This window comes from Silurus meridionalis, chromosome 17 (genome assembly GCF_014805685.1).
Source record: "Silurus meridionalis isolate SWU-2019-XX chromosome 17, ASM1480568v1, whole genome shotgun sequence".
NCBI classification, from domain to species: Eukaryota; Metazoa; Chordata; class Actinopteri; order Siluriformes; family Siluridae; genus Silurus; species Silurus meridionalis.
In genome coordinates this window covers 16,477,718-16,495,492 of record NC_060900.1, presented here as the reverse complement: position 1 = coordinate 16,495,492, position 17,775 = coordinate 16,477,718, and the positions used below count along the sequence as shown (strand labels likewise).

The window sequence follows — 17,775 nt, the reverse complement described above, 5'->3', positions numbered from 1 at the left end:
TAAAGGACACAGTAATATTTCAGTAGTAAAATTAGGTTTATTGGATTAACAGAAAATGCGCAATATGCATCAAAACGAAATTAGGTGTATAAATTTGGGCACCCATGTCATTTTGTTGATTTGAATACCTGTAACTACTTAGCACTGATTAAATGGAACACACAATTGGTTTGGTGAGCTCATTAAGCCTTGAACTTCTTAGACAGATGCATCCCATCATGAGAAAACATATTTGAGGTGGCCAATTGCAAGTTGTTGTTCTCTTTGACTCTCCTCTGAAGAGTGGCAACATTGGGGTCTCAAATCAACTCTCAAATGACCTGAAAACAAAGATAGTTCAACATTATGGTTTAGGGGAAAGTTATTGCAGAGATATAAGCTGTCAGTGTCCACTGTGAGGAACATAGTGAGAAAATGGAAGACCACAGGCACAGTTCTTGCAGGCCACATAAAATATTGAAGAGGCAAAGGCGAAGGATGGTGAGAACAGTCAAAAACAGCCCACAGACCACCTCCAAAGACCTACATCATCAACTTGCTGCAGATGGTGTCACTGTGCATCGTTCGACAATTCAGCGCACTTTGCACAAGGAGAAGCTGTATGGGAGAGTGATGCGAAAAGAAGCATTTTTTGCACACACGCCACAAACAGAGTCGCTTGAGGTATGCAAACGCACATTTGGACAAGCCAGCTTTATTTTGGGATAAGGTGCTGTGGACTGATGGTCATAATAAGAGGTGTTATGCATGGCGGCAAAAGAACACAGCGTTCCAAAACAAAACACTTGCTACCCACAGTAAAATTTGGGCGAGGTTCCATCATGCTGTGGGGCTGTGTGGCCAGTGCCAGTACTGGGAATCTGGTTAAAGTTGAGGGTCGCATGGATTCCACTCAATATCAGCAGATTATTGCGAATAATGTTGAGGAATCAGTCACAAAGTTTAAGTTACGCCAGGGCTGAATATTTCAACAACGACCCAAAACACTGCTCATAGTCTATTTATGCAGAGGAACAAGGACAATGTTCTGAAATGGCCATCCCAGTCCCCAGACCTGAATGTCATTGAACATCTGTGGGGTGATTTGAAGTGGGCTGTTTATGCTCAGCAACCATCAAACCTAACTGAACTGGAGATGTTTTGTAAGGAGGAATGGTCCCAAATACATTCATCCAGAATCCACACACTCATTACAGGCTATAGGAAGTGTTTGGAGGCTGTTATTTCTGCTAAAGGAGGCTCTACTAAATATTGATGTGATTTTTCTTTTGGGGTGCCCAAATTTATGCACCTGTCTAATTTCGTTTTGATGCATACTGCGCATTTTCTATTAATCCAATAAACCTCATTTCACTACTGAAATATTACTGTGTCCTTCAGTTATTTGATAGATCAAATTGAAATTGCTGATCCAAACACCCAAATATTTATAAATGAAAATCATGGACATTGTCAGGGTTTCCTTCAACTTTTGCATACAACTGTATATATATATATATATATCACAAACTAATTAACATTTCAACTGTTCAAAAGAAGAGGTCGATATGGCATGTCACAATGATAGCTGCTCGTTTTTCATCCTCTGTTTATTGCTTGCTTTATTACGTTTATTACATACTATAAGAATCACTGAGACACAACAGTGGTCTTGGATTAATTTATTGTATAAATACAGGTATTGCTAGCATTCTGTCCAGCAAACCACTCAAAGGAAATAATTTAATGTTCAATAAAGCTTTTTTTTTTTATACAGAAAAACACAAAAGGCCCACAATGATTGCATTTTCAAAGACATGTCGTTCGGCCTATGCCTATAATGTCTATTTCAACACTTAATAAAACTACAATTGGTGTTAACACATGTATGGAATGCCAAATTTAGAATGAGGAATTATATGATATAAGGATGTATTTACTTTGCCTTCTATAAAAATTAAATATTTAAAAACTTTATATACCTCTGTTAAAATAACAGATTTTGTGATGTAAAGGTTTTGTAATTGAAATGTAATGAACATGAATATAAACAGGTTTTTTTGGGGGAAAAACCAAAAAAATTAATAACTTGGTTACACAAGTGTACACACCCTTTTAAAATACCACTGACAATTAAAGAGTTACACAAGTGGCATTAAGAAAACCAGACCTCTCTCCCAAAATAAGGCGGTAGGAAATTATAAGGCAAAAACACATCAGGTAAAACCATCTTCAGTATTCACATACCTGGGATGCTCATTTTCAATAAAGAAATTACAATACCTTTTGGGGCATAAATCTAAAAGAAATGTTGGCTGCAAAAACAAGACAGCTTAGCACCCACAGAACACCATTGTGATGGTGGCAGCATCATGCTGTGGGGTTCTTTTGGAATTGGTGCTTTATTCAAGATGGAGTGAATCATTGATAGCAAATTGAAACAAATTAAAGGAATTAATTAAGAGGATCAATGTTTTTTAATCTGGTTTTCATTTCGACTTTGTTGATTGTTGTATCACATTGAAAACACCAAACATGATTTATGTTGTTTTAATTTTTAACATCACAAAAACTTGCTGTTTTAACAGGGATTAATAGACATTATAGAGCTTGTTAAAAGTTTAGAAACACATTCTTTTACTGTTTTAAAAATTACACATGCATGTTCTTTTTGGTATGCAATAAATGAGGTAATATAAATGTTATTAAAATTTACTTTGACCAACTTCTTCACTAGTTGGATATTTCTGAACGTGCGATGCAGGTCATGCTAGAGCAGTTCAATGGGATTTAGGTGCGGTGACTGGGCAGGCCATTCCATGAACTCCAGTTGACTGCTCTCTAAATAACCACTACAGCGTTTGGACAAATAATTTGGGTCATTGTCTTGTGTGGTAAAGATGGCCAACTTTTGCTGCAGCCCAGACAGAATTGCGTGGCATTAAAGTAAAGAACAGTAGCCATATTGGTTCAGTATTCCTTTCACCCAGAATAAATCTCCAACCTTCCCTGCTACAAAACAACCCCAAAACATTAAGCTTTCACCTCCATTCATCATTCACTGTCCAATTCTTGTGTTTTTGTCATTTACCTTGTTTGCTGCAGGGAAACAAAAGGAACATGCACGTGTCTTAAAAACGATAAAAGACTGTTTCCAAAAGTTTGACAGGCATTATATATTCTAATAAATTAATTTAAGGTCAATAAGTAAAAAACAACTGTTCAAGGAAATCAGGCACTTTTAAACAAGAGTGGGCAAAAGTGTTTCATTAGACATTTTTAAGATAATATTTCTACCTAAGCAGTACATTTAGCATAATAAAGTTGAATAGAAATGATACAGATGTCTTTTGTTTGGGGAACATACCACTGATCTTGCTGTATGGAACAACCACAGGCAAATATATACCATGAAAAATAAATCTGATCATTACACATTCCAACCAGACTTTGTCCTCTTTAATTAATGAAAAATGGAGAGTGCCAGCTTGTATTAAAGAACTCACTCAAAACTGACTCAAAACAGGAAATGCAATCTAATCAATCTGAATAAAGTAAATCTACACCGGAATAACTGTTACTTACCTGTACAAAAATGGGGTTTAGAATAATCATCAATGGATGCAGTAATGAATATTAATTGAATTAGGGAAACAATCTACAGGTTTGTAAATCAATCCGTATGTAAGTCAATCCAGCACTGCTTTTAAATGTTCATGCTGTTCTTTTGTGGGATTTTATTTACATAGTTGAAGCACAAACTGGGAAAAGAATAAAGTGCGAGAAGTAAAATACAAGACAATAGGTGGCATGCAAATAGAAAAAAATCTTAAAAGACCATGGCCACACAGGAAAAATCAGCCTACTGTCCAAAAAAAAAGAAAAAAAATGTATTACCAGCAAAACAATTGAGAAAAGAAACGCTTCTCCAGCTCTGGTTTGTCAAATGAACAAATCTGGTAAAGCTAATCTTAAACACTAAAATAGATTATGACTTGCTTTCTCTTGGGAATGCAACTTATAATTCATCTGTAGGATGAGGGAGAGAGATCATTAGGGGTGGTAGGGGAAGGAATCGTAGAGGCCAGATTATATGTAGAGTTCGGAGAGGAGGCCATTGAGGGCTGCAGGTTAGAAAAACTGTTTTTTGTGAGTGTTTGTGGTGAGGAGGCAGCTGTGGTTGGCGAGTCTAAACTGACCTCATCACCTTCCTCAGAGTCCCACACTTCACTCTGGAGGTAATCAGCAAACAGGGCCTTTGCACGCTGAAGAATACGACTAAGGTTGTGCTTTCGGACCAAGCGATCAAAATGCATGGCTAGCTCATTATAATCTAAACTATTTTTAATTATATGGTCACGATGCTCCAACAGGATGGAGAGGCACAAGAACAGCATGAAAGGATTTCCTTTCCCAAACTCTTGAGGAGGAGGAAGGGAACAGGGTTTAATACTACCAGGGTCAGGTTTACCTGTAGTTGGAGTATTCGCACCAGTTCCTGAAAGTTTGCATGGGGATGAAAGGTTGCTGGAGAATGGTTTTGGTTGTGATGGAGATTTAGCAAAGGATAACACAGGGGAGGACAGCAGTGAGCGGTTGTTGCCCATGGATGGGGAGGAAAGTGCCGACTTCCCTGTAGGGGTTGATGGTGAGTGCACACCAGTTCCATTAGACACAGCAGCTGAAGACATAAATCTCCCCAAAACCTTATCAGGAGATACAGCACTACCCACTGAGGGGATGGACTTTGATCCTGGAACATCAGAACATATTGCCCTCCAGCTGGTCATTAAAGGAGATGTTGCAGAAAACTGAGGGCCATTTTTCCAAGACAGTAAAGTTGGAGGAAGGGGAGAATCTGTTTGCCCACTGAGAGAGCTTTTCTTCTCAGTCTGAGAAGGTGATAGTTGGTCTTTCTCGCTTATCAAAGGCTGCCTCTCACCTGGATCATCCTCACTGTCGTCTGTGGATTGACGGACAGCCAGAGGTAATGAATGTGTGGATTGAAACATTACTGAAGATATTGTGGGATCTGATGATTCATTTTCTTTAGCTTCAAAACTGTCTTCGTTTCGTGCACTGTAGTACTTAAATTCTCCAAAACTGGATTGTTTCTCCAAAGGAGTTGCTGAGCCTTCTGTTTTCGCCACACAATTCCCACCATAAACTCCTTTGTCCTCGCTACTAGATGGCTTCTCTTCCCTACTCTCTGCATCTAAGCTAAAACTACGTTCCCCGTCTGCCTCTTCTCGGGACGGCCTCAGCATGTGTCGCCGACGCTGCTCTGTCTGTTCTTTTTCCAGCTTTTCATTCTCTGAGTTTGGGCAACTGCCTTCATGATTCGGGGACTCGTCTTCTTCAAACGGTAGCCCAAGAAGCTCGACCTCTGTCTCCGGTGGGTCTGGAGGCAGAGAGCTCCACGTCACCTCCAACATCCTAAGTGCATCATCAAAAGCGAACTCCCGCTTTAGCTCGAGAAGCAGCCAGCGGTAACAAAAAAAGAGGTCGTCAGCACCTTTGGAGACTAGGTAGGTGTAAAATTCAGGATCTGAGTATTGCAAGAGCAACTTAAGGTGTTGGAATTTAATAGACATTAGTTGGCCGTCAGGGCGGAAGTTGCCTTCTAGGCGCTTCATTATACCACAGAAGCAAATAAACGCATGTGCTTCATTGTCCATGACCGCAAGGATCGGAGAGGCAATATCACTCATACCTTGACAATAAGACACCTGAAAAGCAAACAGAACAATTCAGTTAAGACAACATCGAAACTGCTTTAAGTTTCAGTTTTACGTTTCAATATAGTTTCAGACTTTTGGACCCCACTGTATGTGGGTAGATTTTTTTCTTTTTTTTTTGTGGTGCTTCTCTATTTTTAATAAAGACAGAAAAGGATAATTTCAGTTAATAGGAAACATTTATGCCTACCTGCGGGTGTGTGATGGCAAAAGTGGTTAGGAGGTTGGTCAGTGCGGTCAAATGTGGACTGTCCTCTGAACCGGCGTAATACGGATGGGCTCGGTCTGTTCGAAGCACGTCTTTTAAAACATTTCCTCGGATGAACTCCAGATCCTCTGGGCTTACCCTGGATGCCCACTCACTTTTTAGCTGGTCATATTCTCTCGTTTTTCTCTTCATGTAATCCATCCGTTCCTGCCCTGTCAGGCCATCAGGGTACACATTTAAAAGGTAACGCCACACTACCTATAAAAGGGGGGGGGGAGGTTTATTTAAAAGAGAAAAGCTATAGTGTGCACGATTAAAAAAAAAACATGATTGTTAAGAAGGGAGGGAAAAAAAATTAACCCAATAATAAGATGTTTCTGGTTCTATATTAGGTCAAATGTAGTAGGAAAACTGTATACTGTATATACATTATACACCTGCACAACTCAACTCTCGACAGACAAAAGTCAATAGTTGCCACAGCTACTATGTGTATGCGCTGCTGTCACTCCAAATGGAAGTGATAAAAATTCTTCACTTTAAAATGGCTTTTATGTACCAGTTGCTTGCTATCTATCTATCTATCTATCTATCTATCTATCTATCTATCTATCTATCTATCTATCTATCTACATATACATTAAATTGTACATTAAAAAAAATATACTTTTCAAGTTTTTAATACTCTTATCAACAGGGGCATGGACAAACATGGATGCTTTATGCAAGTGTATGTTTATTGTTAGTAAATCACACTCAACATAGAGCATGAAATAAAAAAAGCTATGTAGCTATGGGAAAAAAAAGCTATGGAACTTTTGCTACGTTTCCACACGGACGGTTTTAATCGTGCACCCTGGCAGATTTTGGCGCTTGATTTGAGACTTGCTGCATCAGCAAAACAACATTTTTGGAGATTAAAACATTTTTTCTGTGTTTTTTATTTTTATTTTTTATATCCAAGTAAAAAAAGGACGTGGTGAATGAATGTGTGTTGGGTTGAAGGTTTAAATGTCGCCTCTAAATATATATATTTTTTAATAAAAATTGTTTAAAAAAAATGCGTGCTGCATTAATCACACGTTAATAAAATTATTAAAAATGCCATTGTATTTGTCTGAGAAATGTACAATTGGGCAGTTCATATGTAAATAATTGTATTAAATTTGTACTCAAGTCTTTTTTTTTTGTTGAATGAGCCCTTATCCTGGGCAGGGCTGACCTTGTGCATTACTTTGCACTTGCAAGCATCAGATTAATCTATAAATATGCAGGGTGGAGAAAAAGAGAGCACACCACACATTACTAAACAATCCATTGCAAATAGCTTGCAATAGAACTTTCTACTAGAGGTCCTATAGGTATAATTAAAATCATAAGGTTGTTTGTTGCAATAAATGATTACCACTTTATATGATACTGTCTTGCATTAACCCATATTTTAACATTTTTTATATTATACATTTTTATTCAACATTGAATTGCACTAGAAATAAGTATAATTTTACCTTGCGCAGGGATGGCTCAACCCCACCATGATAAATACGGAGTCGCAGCTCTTCTGGCCGTGACAGCTGACCCTGGCCGTTCAGATAACTGTGAAATTCTGCATCACTAAGTGGAGGCTTGAATGGTTTCACCTCCTCCCCATATGACCAGCTTAATGCCTGCTGGACCCTAGACAGTGTCCGACCCATCTACAATTCAGAAACAGATAAACGGTAGATGTAAAAAAAATAAAACGTGTAGATTCAATCATTCAGCGGAATCTATCAGTTTGTTTATTTTAACATGGCACCATGCTGTTTCCCAAAACAACTAAACTTATAGCAATCCCAAGATGATACGTTTGTTATTCCTGGCAAATCAGCAAAGCATGCTTCTTTGGGAAACCGCCTTTGGTTATAATGCGATTGCATTAGGAAATGAGCAACCTGACTGAACGCAGCAGAGACTGGCTGGTAAAACAGCTGGCTGACTGGGTGAGGAACATCATCAGTAACCTGGGACAGCAGGGACTGGGTGAAGGGAAGAGCTGTGGATGTTAGCGACCTCTTCTCTCCCTGTAGCTGGTCCGAGCCAATCACATCCTTCGGGCTTATGATGTCCCAGTCCTCAAGCACTGGACCTGAGTCAACATGGAGACCACAAAAAGGACTACTTAAGACATATTCTTAACGTACCTGTAACTTTTATAATTAAGGTAATTTCATTATTTGAGTCTTTTGAATAGCTAAGCATTTTTTATTTCTTTAAACAGATGCTTGAGAGTCTGATGTTCTTTACTGACCATGCAAAGACCATAATGAACAACTGACTCACTGTCTTCTGAAGGTTTGATTTCCATCTTTAGCTGGAGGTGAGGCTTAGCTGCACTGACAAATGCAGCATCTAAATCCCAATCAGACAGGAGAGAGAGGTAGACCTCTGCACCAAGGCGATCCCGGGAAAGGTAACTAATGCCAAAATTACGCCTCCTGTGGAACAAACATATAATTATCATCTAAAGTTTTGAGAGAAACAAAGCTTGTCCAGCTTAGTAGAAAGTAGAGCTGCAACAACCAATCGCTAAAATCGATAATAAACAATAATAAGATTTGTCAACAAAAGCTGTAATTAATTAGTTGGACTGCTCAAGTTTTAGCATGATGGCAAGATAACAGCCGCTTGCGGCAATGGTGGACAGTACAGGGTCAACCGGCAGCAGGATAAAGTGTGCATCCAAATCCAAATCATCCAAGGCATGAGAACATTTTATATTAAACAGAAGACATGGGAGTATTTAATATTAAATGCAACAAAGAAAACTATACCCAGACGTTATGCAAAGCTGAGCATGTATGACATGGAAGTATATTTATATAGATAGATATAGACTTTGTCACATATACATTAGAGCACAGTAAAATTCTTATTTCGCATATACCAGTTTGCTTGGAAACTGGGGTCAGAGTGTAGGGTCAGCCATGATACGGCGCCCCTGGAGCACAGAGGGTTAAGGGCCTTGCTCAAGGGCCCAAGAGTGGCAGCTTGGCGATACCGGGGCTTGATTCCCTGACCTTCCAATCAGTAGCCCAGCACCATAACCATTGAGCTACAGTGAAGCACGAGCATGTGAAAAGAAAACACACTGGTGTCATGGATGAATGGTGTAGTTTAATGAAGTGCTGTTGTGTAAACTGTTTGATTGCTAACTTCGGGACAGTCGCACTGAATCTGTTCTGTTGGGACTCGCGAACATCAGGTTGTGCATACAGCTGGCTCGCGACATAGTGATGGATTCAATTAAAATGGTGCGAACAAACCAGCAAATAACAACAGCAGTACACGATTACATTTTTAGTCACTGTTGTGGATTTCAGCGAATTATTATGCATTTGTACACCAATGTATATATATTTTTTTTCTTTTTTTTTATTAAGCCTGTTAGCTTGCTGAATTCTACATTCCACTCTCTTTTTATAATTTATTTGTCTACTACAACAGTAACTTCTGTTTTTAAACGTGATAATTTTAATGTTTGTATATTTTTATTTATTCAAATATTTTTTTAAGCATGGTTGTCAACTTGCCATCTGCAAAATACAATACAAATTTTGATTTACACAAATGAACAAAAATTCTAATACTGTTTTTATTATTATTATTTTTCTTTTTTTTTTACAGAAAGAAAAAACCCAGCATGAGGAAATTTGTTCAAAGGAGAAATACCCCATGAACTCATCAACAAGCAGCCACTTGAAGCTTTCAAATGTCTAAATTAAAGATAGTTAATCTCAATATGGGGCTTTTGCATGTTTTTTAAGTACACTTTTATACATAAACATATTGAATTAGGGTTTCATTTAGTTATAATAAGCAAAACATCACTTTTTTTTTTATTGTATCCAAATTAATTAATTATTGGGGGAAAATCGTCCGAATAATCAATTATCAAAATAATTGTTAGTTAGCAGCCCTAATCGAAAGAAAATTGCAATTGCAATTTACAATTTGAATCTGGGTAGGACAGAAAATGTGGAAAATTCTCTTACATACACATTTACAGAATATATATACACTATACAAAAAGTATATTTACATTTGATGCTGAATTCCTCCCCAGTTCTGTAAATCTGTAAGCAGTAAACCTGTAAAGTGTCTTATCGTTTATTCAGCTGTTGAACTTACGAAGAACTGTAGGAATGTGACACATAATTAGAAGTTATTCTACAGAATAAAGGTTAGTCTACTTTCTGGACACTCAATTAGAACAAGACTACAATACCATATCTGTCATGGACACACTCACCCATTGAGCTCAAAGGCTCGTATCAGGATGTGCTGCAGCACCTCCAGTGATGTGATCTGTGGATCTACAGCAAAAGAGCGGAATTCCACTGGCTGCAATCCTTCAAATTTCTGAATGAGAAAAAAACATGAAAATGAGCCTGGATAAATGTAATTGGTCATGAATGCCTACTGACTTAGCTCAAGTCACACATTACAAAGGAAATCTCTGCAGAATAAGCAGACGTTTCAGTTGTGATCTGGTGACAGATTTGTTCTATTTCGTTCATCATTAAATAGTAATTGATCCCCCCCAACCCCTTAAAATGACAAGTCTTAACTGATCCCATGGTGACCATCTATGACCACACAATGTGTTTAATAGGTTTCATATAAATACATGCAACTATTAGATCACATCTGGGAATGTTCGGCTCTAAAGTTTTTTGCCATTAATAAAGAAATGCATTCTCTTTCAAAGCAACTACATGTAAATAAAATCTTGCCATCTGTCAGTTCATGCCTCGAATATAGCTTGTTTGTTTAGTGCAGATTATGGAATCATTTCAGACACCATATTGCTACAAAGACAATAGTGAACACAGCATTTGAACTACTTGAAGTCTAATACAGAGCAGGCAGAGCTGCATTTTTGGATCAATTTATCAGCAACATGACAAGCTGTGGTTTGTATCGTTAACTTCAGGAGCGAGGGAAAGAAAGAGCTTGCAGTGGGATAGTTCTGTAGACACCAACTGTAACTATGCTATCTGGAGCTTGAAGTGGATTACCTGTATCCCCACTCATTACACAGACATCTACTGTAACTCAAATATCTCTATATAACCGTGCTGGGCAGAAAAGCAGTTTAGAACACACACATCAAACTTTAAAGGCAAATGGTTTACCAGATCCAAAGCAGTGTGCATTACTGTGTTATTCTATTACTCAGTGTTTGTGATTGCTATTTTTCTTAATTCTGACAAAGTGTTCATGACTGTCTCTCCGACGAATTTATGACCAGACAGAACTTCTCCTTTTGTCTTATAAAAAATAAAATAAACAGGAAATGCATGATGATATATTAAACATGTGCTGTCCCCCCCGGCTATAAAGTCTGAATCAGACCCTTGTTTTAGTAAAAAAAAAAAGGGCTTTCCTGAAGCTCATGCTGACACTTGGAACATAGATTATAGCTGGTTGTCTGTTATCTTTGCAGGCTATTTAAAGAATAATGATTTAGATGAGTTTTTGGGCATGAAAACGATGTATATAATTAGGTGCCTGAATTTGAATACATTAGCTTGTGTTTTTTTTTATTAAATGCAAAATAAAATGACATGTGCTTCTTCTTTTCATAGCATTTTGCATATTTCTAACAAGATATATATAATGGTGGGAAAGGATTCATCTTACTGGTTTGAAGACAAAACTCTCTTAATGACTATTGTGCAATTGGTACATCTATACACAAAAAACACACAAAAAAAAGAAAATTTTTGACTGGTGACCTAAAAATTGTATGCTTACGATTCACTGAGTAGTTATACACAAGTCATTTACCATTCAAACTATAAATATATACACACATACACAAATACACACAAAAGTGATTACTTGGGCATTTTTATGGCATGCAGTTTATAAGAAATCTCATTTCTGCAGCCAGATGACAGCTGGGGTGCTAATGTGCAATAACACAAACACCATGATCTGTTTGTTTGCTTCGTCTACAATTTTCTTTATTTAATGTTTTTTTCTCCCCTATATTGTAATCCTTAATCAAACAAAGAGGTACAGCGTGTCAATATTAGTTTGACAGTCAATGCTTCAGCTTAGTCAGAATTACTGGAAAATAATAAATCACCTTAACTGTAGGCTGTATGCGAAATCAAAATAAAGCCATGTGTGCATTTGTTCTCCTGATCACAAACATCAGCCAAGCAACACACACCTCGAATATTCAACCATGTGTGAGCACGACGTCTAGCTAAAAACCTGACACCTCTGGAATCAGGCATGTAAGAGATACACTACTTCTCATATTACCAAAACTTGCCTTGTACAGTATCTTCAGTACTACAATGTGGCAAACAATTCAATACTCTAACTTTCATTATTATTAGTGGGTTTTTTATGTTGTATTTGGTAAAAAAAGACTTGACAGCCAGAGCTGTTTAAGAGAACAATGCTTCTTGTACACAATGAGCACCAACACTGCAAACATCTTATTTAACAAACGCTAAAGTAAACAGGCTATGTGAATAGTTGATCTAGACTATTTTACACGGTATTTGAGATCAAACTGGGACTAGAAATAGAAATGTAGTGGTTAAATATACACCACACACCACAACGGGTTTCAGGGCCATTTACATGATGAAGAGCTTATGATAGTATAAAGTATGAACACAGTATATATGGAAATATAAAAACATATATCAAGCTGTTTATTCCATTGGTATTTGATTTAAACACTGGGATTAAGGTCAGGAAGAAGGATGTGAATTTAACTTATATACCAGTTTTACATTTAGTATCAGGATTTGGCATTAAAATCACTAGAAATCAGTATTGAAGTCAACATTGTTTGATGATGAAAGCCCTGATTACACAAAACCGGGTTTACACTTTCATTTCACTTAATACTATGTAAAATATATATATTATTTATACTATAATTGAGATTGAAATTACAACATGATCGACATCCATGCTTTATTTAACCCCAGTGAAGCAAAGAAATGTTTACAATGGTGTATATATATTCATTTCATTGTAAACCGGGTCTCACTGAATGTATCAGTGACTACGTGGAGCACAAACATCATCTCTGTTATTGTTCTCTCTCCTCTGCGTGTGTGTGTGTGTGTGTGTTTATTTCAGACTCCCACCCGCTGCTTCCCCCCAATTTTCTCACCTTGACTTTGACTCGAACTACTCCCCTCTCCTCCTCCTCGGCCGACATGCTGGGGTAGTTCACTCGGAAAATTCACCTTCAGCAGCCGTGAGCCTCCATCAAGAGAACAAACTCCGACACAGGCTAAAGAGTAACAGCACCGATGCGGCTCTCAAACAGATATTCCGTAGAAAATCCTCAAAGAACTGAGCGAAATGAACAGACTTCAAAATAAAAGCTGATGCCAGGGTGTGTGTGTGTTGGGGGTCTAATCATCAAACATTGACAAAACCTCTGAAACCGAAACCATTTTTGGAAAACAGGGTGTTTTTAATAGGAAACGCTGAGTCGATGTCACATTTCTACACGCCTGGCTCTTTGTTTGTTCACGCAGCCTTTGGCGTCAGCACGGAACACGGTCTGCTCGGTACAACCGGATATGACATCATGTGTATGTGACGTAATTTGTTCACTGCGGTCAAAAAATACCATTCATCAAATAATCACAACATTTCGAATTCTTTAATTCCGTTGGGTTTTACACAGTCGGATTTACTATCATATCGTAGGAGCATTTCTCATTAAAGATGTTTTAAAGAGGGATTTAATTGTAATTGTGTTTTTTTTTTTTGGGGGCGTTTGTGCGCGTGATTTTGGACGGTTATCCAATTAATAGTCGGCATAAGAATTAGTTTTAGTTAAAAGGGTTGCAAATATTTAATATTAATAGAGTGATTTGTGATAGAAGAGTATCTGCGAGAGTGAAAGGAAAAGTTTATAGGACTGTGGTAAGACCTGCGATTTTGTATGGTTTAGAGACAGTGGCATTTGAGTAAAAGACAGGAGGTGGAGCTGGAGGTAGCAAAGCTGAAGATGTTGAGATTTTCGTTGGGAGTGATGAGGATGGACAGGATAGAAAGGAGTTTATTAGAGGGACAGCGCATGTAGGACGTTTTGGAGACAAGGTGAGGGAGGTGAGATTGGGGTGGTTTGGACATGTGCTGAGGAGGGACATGGGGTATATCAGTAGGAGAATGCTGAGGATGGAGCCACCAGAAGGAGGAAAAGAGGAAGACCAAGGAGGAGGTTTATGGATGTGGTGACGGAAGACATACAGGTAGTTGGTTTGAAAGAGGCAGATGTAGAGGACAGGGGGTATGGAGACGGATGATCCGCTGTGGCGACCCCTAATGGGAGAAGCCGAAAGAAGAAGAATTCAGATGCTCTGCAGTATTAATTTACATCCTTGATCTAATACAAGAATCCGGTTAGATTTGCATAAACATATTAATAGAGTGAAGGTAAGACTGTATGACTAAAATACAGTAAAGGTATGATTGTATGAAAAATGAATACACTTTGAACTGAAAAGAAATCGTGCCCTTCTGCCGTGACCCGGATTCGAACCGGGGTTGCTGCGGCCACAACGCAGAGTACTAACCACTATACGATCACGGCGAGCTACAGGACAGCACAAACACAAGGTGACAGTGGTTGTAGGGATTAGAGGCATACACGTTAGATGAACTATGGATGAATGAAATACGGTAGAGGAAAGAAAATGGAAAGTCAAAATGATTAAACATAATGAATAAATAAGTAACTTTATTATTATTATTATTATTTAACGTATAAAAGTTCGAATTTTTGGAAAAGAAATAAAAAAATAAACATTAACAATAAGCAAAAAAAGTCTTTTTTCGAGTTAATTGAAAGTTAAAAAGCCTCTGATTTCACACTGCCGTGACCAGGATTCGAACCGGGGTTGCTGCGGCCACAACGCAGAGTACTAACCACTATACGATCACGGCGAGCTACAGAACAACACAAACGCAAGCGCAACTTTGCTTTAGAGGCATAATGGTTAGGGTTAGGGCTCATGTAGGACATTCTGAAGACAATGTGAGGGAGGGGAGATTGAGATGGTTTGAACATGTGCAGAGGAGGGACATGGGGTATATCGGTATTAGAATGCTGAGAATGGAACTGCCAAGAAGGAGGGAAAAATGAAGGCCAAGGAGGAGGTTTATGGATGTGGTGAGGGAAGACATGCAGGTAGATGGTTTAAAAGAGGCAGATGAAGAGGACGGGGGGGGGTATGGAGGCGGATGATCCGCGGTGGCGACCCCTAATGGGAGAAACCGAAAGAAGAAGAAGAAGAAGAAGAATTCAGACGCTTTGCAGAATTAATTTATATACTTGATCTAATACAAGAATTCGGCTAGATTTGCATAAACATGTTAATAGATACAGTAAATATATGACTGTATGAAAAAGGAATACGTTTAGAGCTGAAAAGAAATCGTGCACTTCTGCCGTGACCCGGATTCGAACCGGGGTTGCTGCGGCCACAACGCAGAGTACTAACCACTATACGATCACGGCGAGCTACAGGACAGCACAAACACAAAGTGACAGTGGTTGTAGGGATTAGAGGCGTTGGATGACCCATAGACGAATGAAATACGGTAGAGGGAAGAAAATGGAAAGTCAAAATAATGAAACATAATGAATGAATAAGCAACTTAATTATTATTATTATTTCTTAACGTATAAAAGTTAAAACGATATACGATTACGGCAAGATTACGATTAACTCCCGCGTGGGTCACCCACTGAGAGACAAATACAGTTTTATGATGTAAATAACATACATAAAATGTATAAAAATAAAATGACCAATCATTTTTTTTTAACCTGTAATTCATAAAAAATCTAATTTCTGGAGAATAAAAAGATTCAAGCCTGCATTAGAGGTATAAAGATTGGATGAAATACGGTAAAGGAAAAAAAAAAGAAAATCTAAATGATTAAAGATAATAAATAAATAAGCAATTAGTGAAAATTTTTCAACATTAAAAAGTTTTAATTCTTGGAAATGATAAAAAGGAGGTTTGCTGAATTTACACTGCCGTGACCCGGATTCGCTGCAGCCACAACGCCGAGTACTAACCACTATACGATCACGGCAAGCTATAGTACAGCGCAAGTTCATGCATGAATTATAGGTATAAATGTTGGATGAAATACTTTTAGTGTTATGATGGTTAAGATGGAAAGGCACCACGGGCATAGCAGGTCGTATGGAAAACCTCTCCAAGAATTAAGTTTTGTTTGGGCATGATAAAAATCTAACAGTTTTGGTGTCAGAAGTGGGATACTTTCTGGCAATATCCAAAAAGGGAAATCACACATCAAGGTAAGTATTAAGATACTTCCTTGTTTGCGGGGATTGTCCCGTATGCCAGCCAATAGGGCTGCATATGTGTTCGTGTCTTGGTTATGCATTAATTGTTTAATTAATGATAATTTCCTTTGGTGGGATGATTTCGTCGCGACATTGGTTTCCTCACCTTAGATGTAAGATGCAAGATTAGAAGACGTTTTTTACGGTCTGTCTAATATAGGTGATATTGTCTGAAGTATCCAAAAGAATCCACTATAATTTATATGCCCGAAAAAAATAGATAAATGAAAAATTAATTGTTTAGAAAAAAATTAGGGGAAAGAGAAAAGGAACTAAAGAAAAACTGACATTTTGAAAAGACTTTTAAAATTTTCAGAAGACTTCAATCTTGTTTTGGCTTTATAGTCTATTTTTTTCTCCTAGCTTACAAAATTTGTGATCCAATTGGAGAGACTGGATTACTTTTTTTGTTTGAAGACTGCGATCCCCCTGGTGCCTAGCGCAGCTGTATTGTGTAAGTGTTATGTGTTGTGTGTATTGTCTGTGTATTAAGTGTTGTGTGTCTGTTGTTTGTTCTGTGTAAAGAAGATGGGTCATGACATTTTTCGCTTATTGCCGGAAGAAAATCCCAAAGATTGGATGTATAGGAATTGTGCCGGTTATTGAACTAATCCTTATTTAGACCATTTGGCATTATGGAGTGAAATTGTGTTACATCTAGATACTTTTTCCTAGAGATTTAAAAGCTGCTGGAGGTTTCTACTGTGCTCCAGGTTAAGTTAACCCGTTATGCTCTGCACTGCAACAGGAAGTGGTGCATTCCAGCCTCAGCACAAAACTCAAGGAGGAGGTCCTAGGAAAAAGGGGAAGTTCATCTTTTAGGGAATAGATAGATTTCCAATTTCATGTCCTGTAACTCACCTTTTGCCTGTGGTGACACCGACTGGTACTAATTTTTATCATAGCTTTACAATAATTCCAAACTTGCCTTTAAACCTTTTAGGAAGAGATATGATGCACAAAATGGGAATGGAAATTCTGTTTTTTGAAACCAATGTTTCACTGTCTTTTTCTTCTGTCCTCATGCTCTCAACCGAGCCACAGAGGTCCTGCCTGATGAACCAAATTTAGGTGAAGTTAACCCTAAATTATGGTCCTCTCACAAAGACGAGGCAGGTTTAATCCAGGTAAAACCGTATCATGCACTCAATCAAATCAAATCAAATCAAATCAAATTTTATTTGTCACATACACATACATACAGGGTACGACATGCAGTGAAATGCTTTTAACGACGGTCCGGCATGAGGGAATAAAATAGGGTAAAAAGGGGAATAAAAATATAAATATAATAACAAAATTTAAAGAAAAATATAGTAAGAAAAAGAAGGCAGATAAATAAAGATATAAAGATATCTAAATATATATGTATATATACATACATATACATATATACATATATATACACATACACAGAAAATGTTTATGGCAGTGT

At 37.8% G+C, this 17,775-nt stretch overlaps 1 protein-coding gene and 2 non-coding genes across 6 annotated transcripts; all 3 read right to left on the bottom strand.

Moving 5' to 3' along the window:
* Positions 1–1,646: 1,646 nt before the first annotated feature.
* Positions 1,647–13,531, bottom strand: tbc1d25 (TBC1 domain family, member 25). 4 transcript variants are annotated; one of them, XM_046871836.1, is made up of 7 exons: positions 13,115–13,531; positions 10,217–10,326; positions 8,248–8,402; positions 7,860–8,053; positions 7,434–7,622; positions 5,908–6,183; positions 1,647–5,708 (listed from the first exon to the last, which is right to left on the bottom strand). In XM_046871836.1, the coding sequence occupies exons 1-7, from the start codon at positions 13,160–13,162 to the stop codon at positions 4,005–4,007; spliced, it is 2,676 nt and encodes an 891-aa protein (XP_046727792.1). In that variant the 5' UTR covers positions 13,163–13,531; the 3' UTR covers positions 1,647–4,004. The 4 variants fall into 4 exon arrangements, with proteins under 4 accessions (XP_046727792.1, XP_046727793.1, XP_046727795.1 ...); XM_046871837.1 differs by having other exon boundaries at positions 7,929–8,053; XM_046871839.1 differs by lacking the exon at positions 13,115–13,531 and adding an exon at positions 10,007–10,101.
* Positions 13,532–14,479: 948 nt separating this feature from the next.
* trnah-gug lies at positions 14,480–14,551 on the bottom strand. The gene has a single exon. It is a non-coding gene; the product is annotated as a tRNA-His (tRNA).
* Positions 14,552–15,406: 855 nt separating this feature from the next.
* trnah-gug lies at positions 15,407–15,478 on the bottom strand. The gene has a single exon. It is a non-coding gene; the product is annotated as a tRNA-His (tRNA).
* Positions 15,479–17,775: the final 2,297 nt, after the last annotated feature.

Bases quoted from the DNA above. Each gene is read 5' to 3' on its own strand.
- tbc1d25 (XM_046871836.1), bottom strand. From the start codon at position 13,162: ATGTCGGCCGAGGAGGAGGAGAGGGGAGTAGTTCGAGTCAAAGTCAAG. The intron at 6,184-7,433 runs GTAAAATTATAC...CCCCTTTTATAG, and splicing joins TTGAGCCATCCCTGCGCAAG to GTAGTGTGGCGTTACCTTTT. The intron at 5,709-5,907 runs GTAGGCATAAAT...TTTGCTTTTCAG, and splicing joins TTGCCATCACACACCCGCAG to GTGTCTTATTGTCAAGGTAT.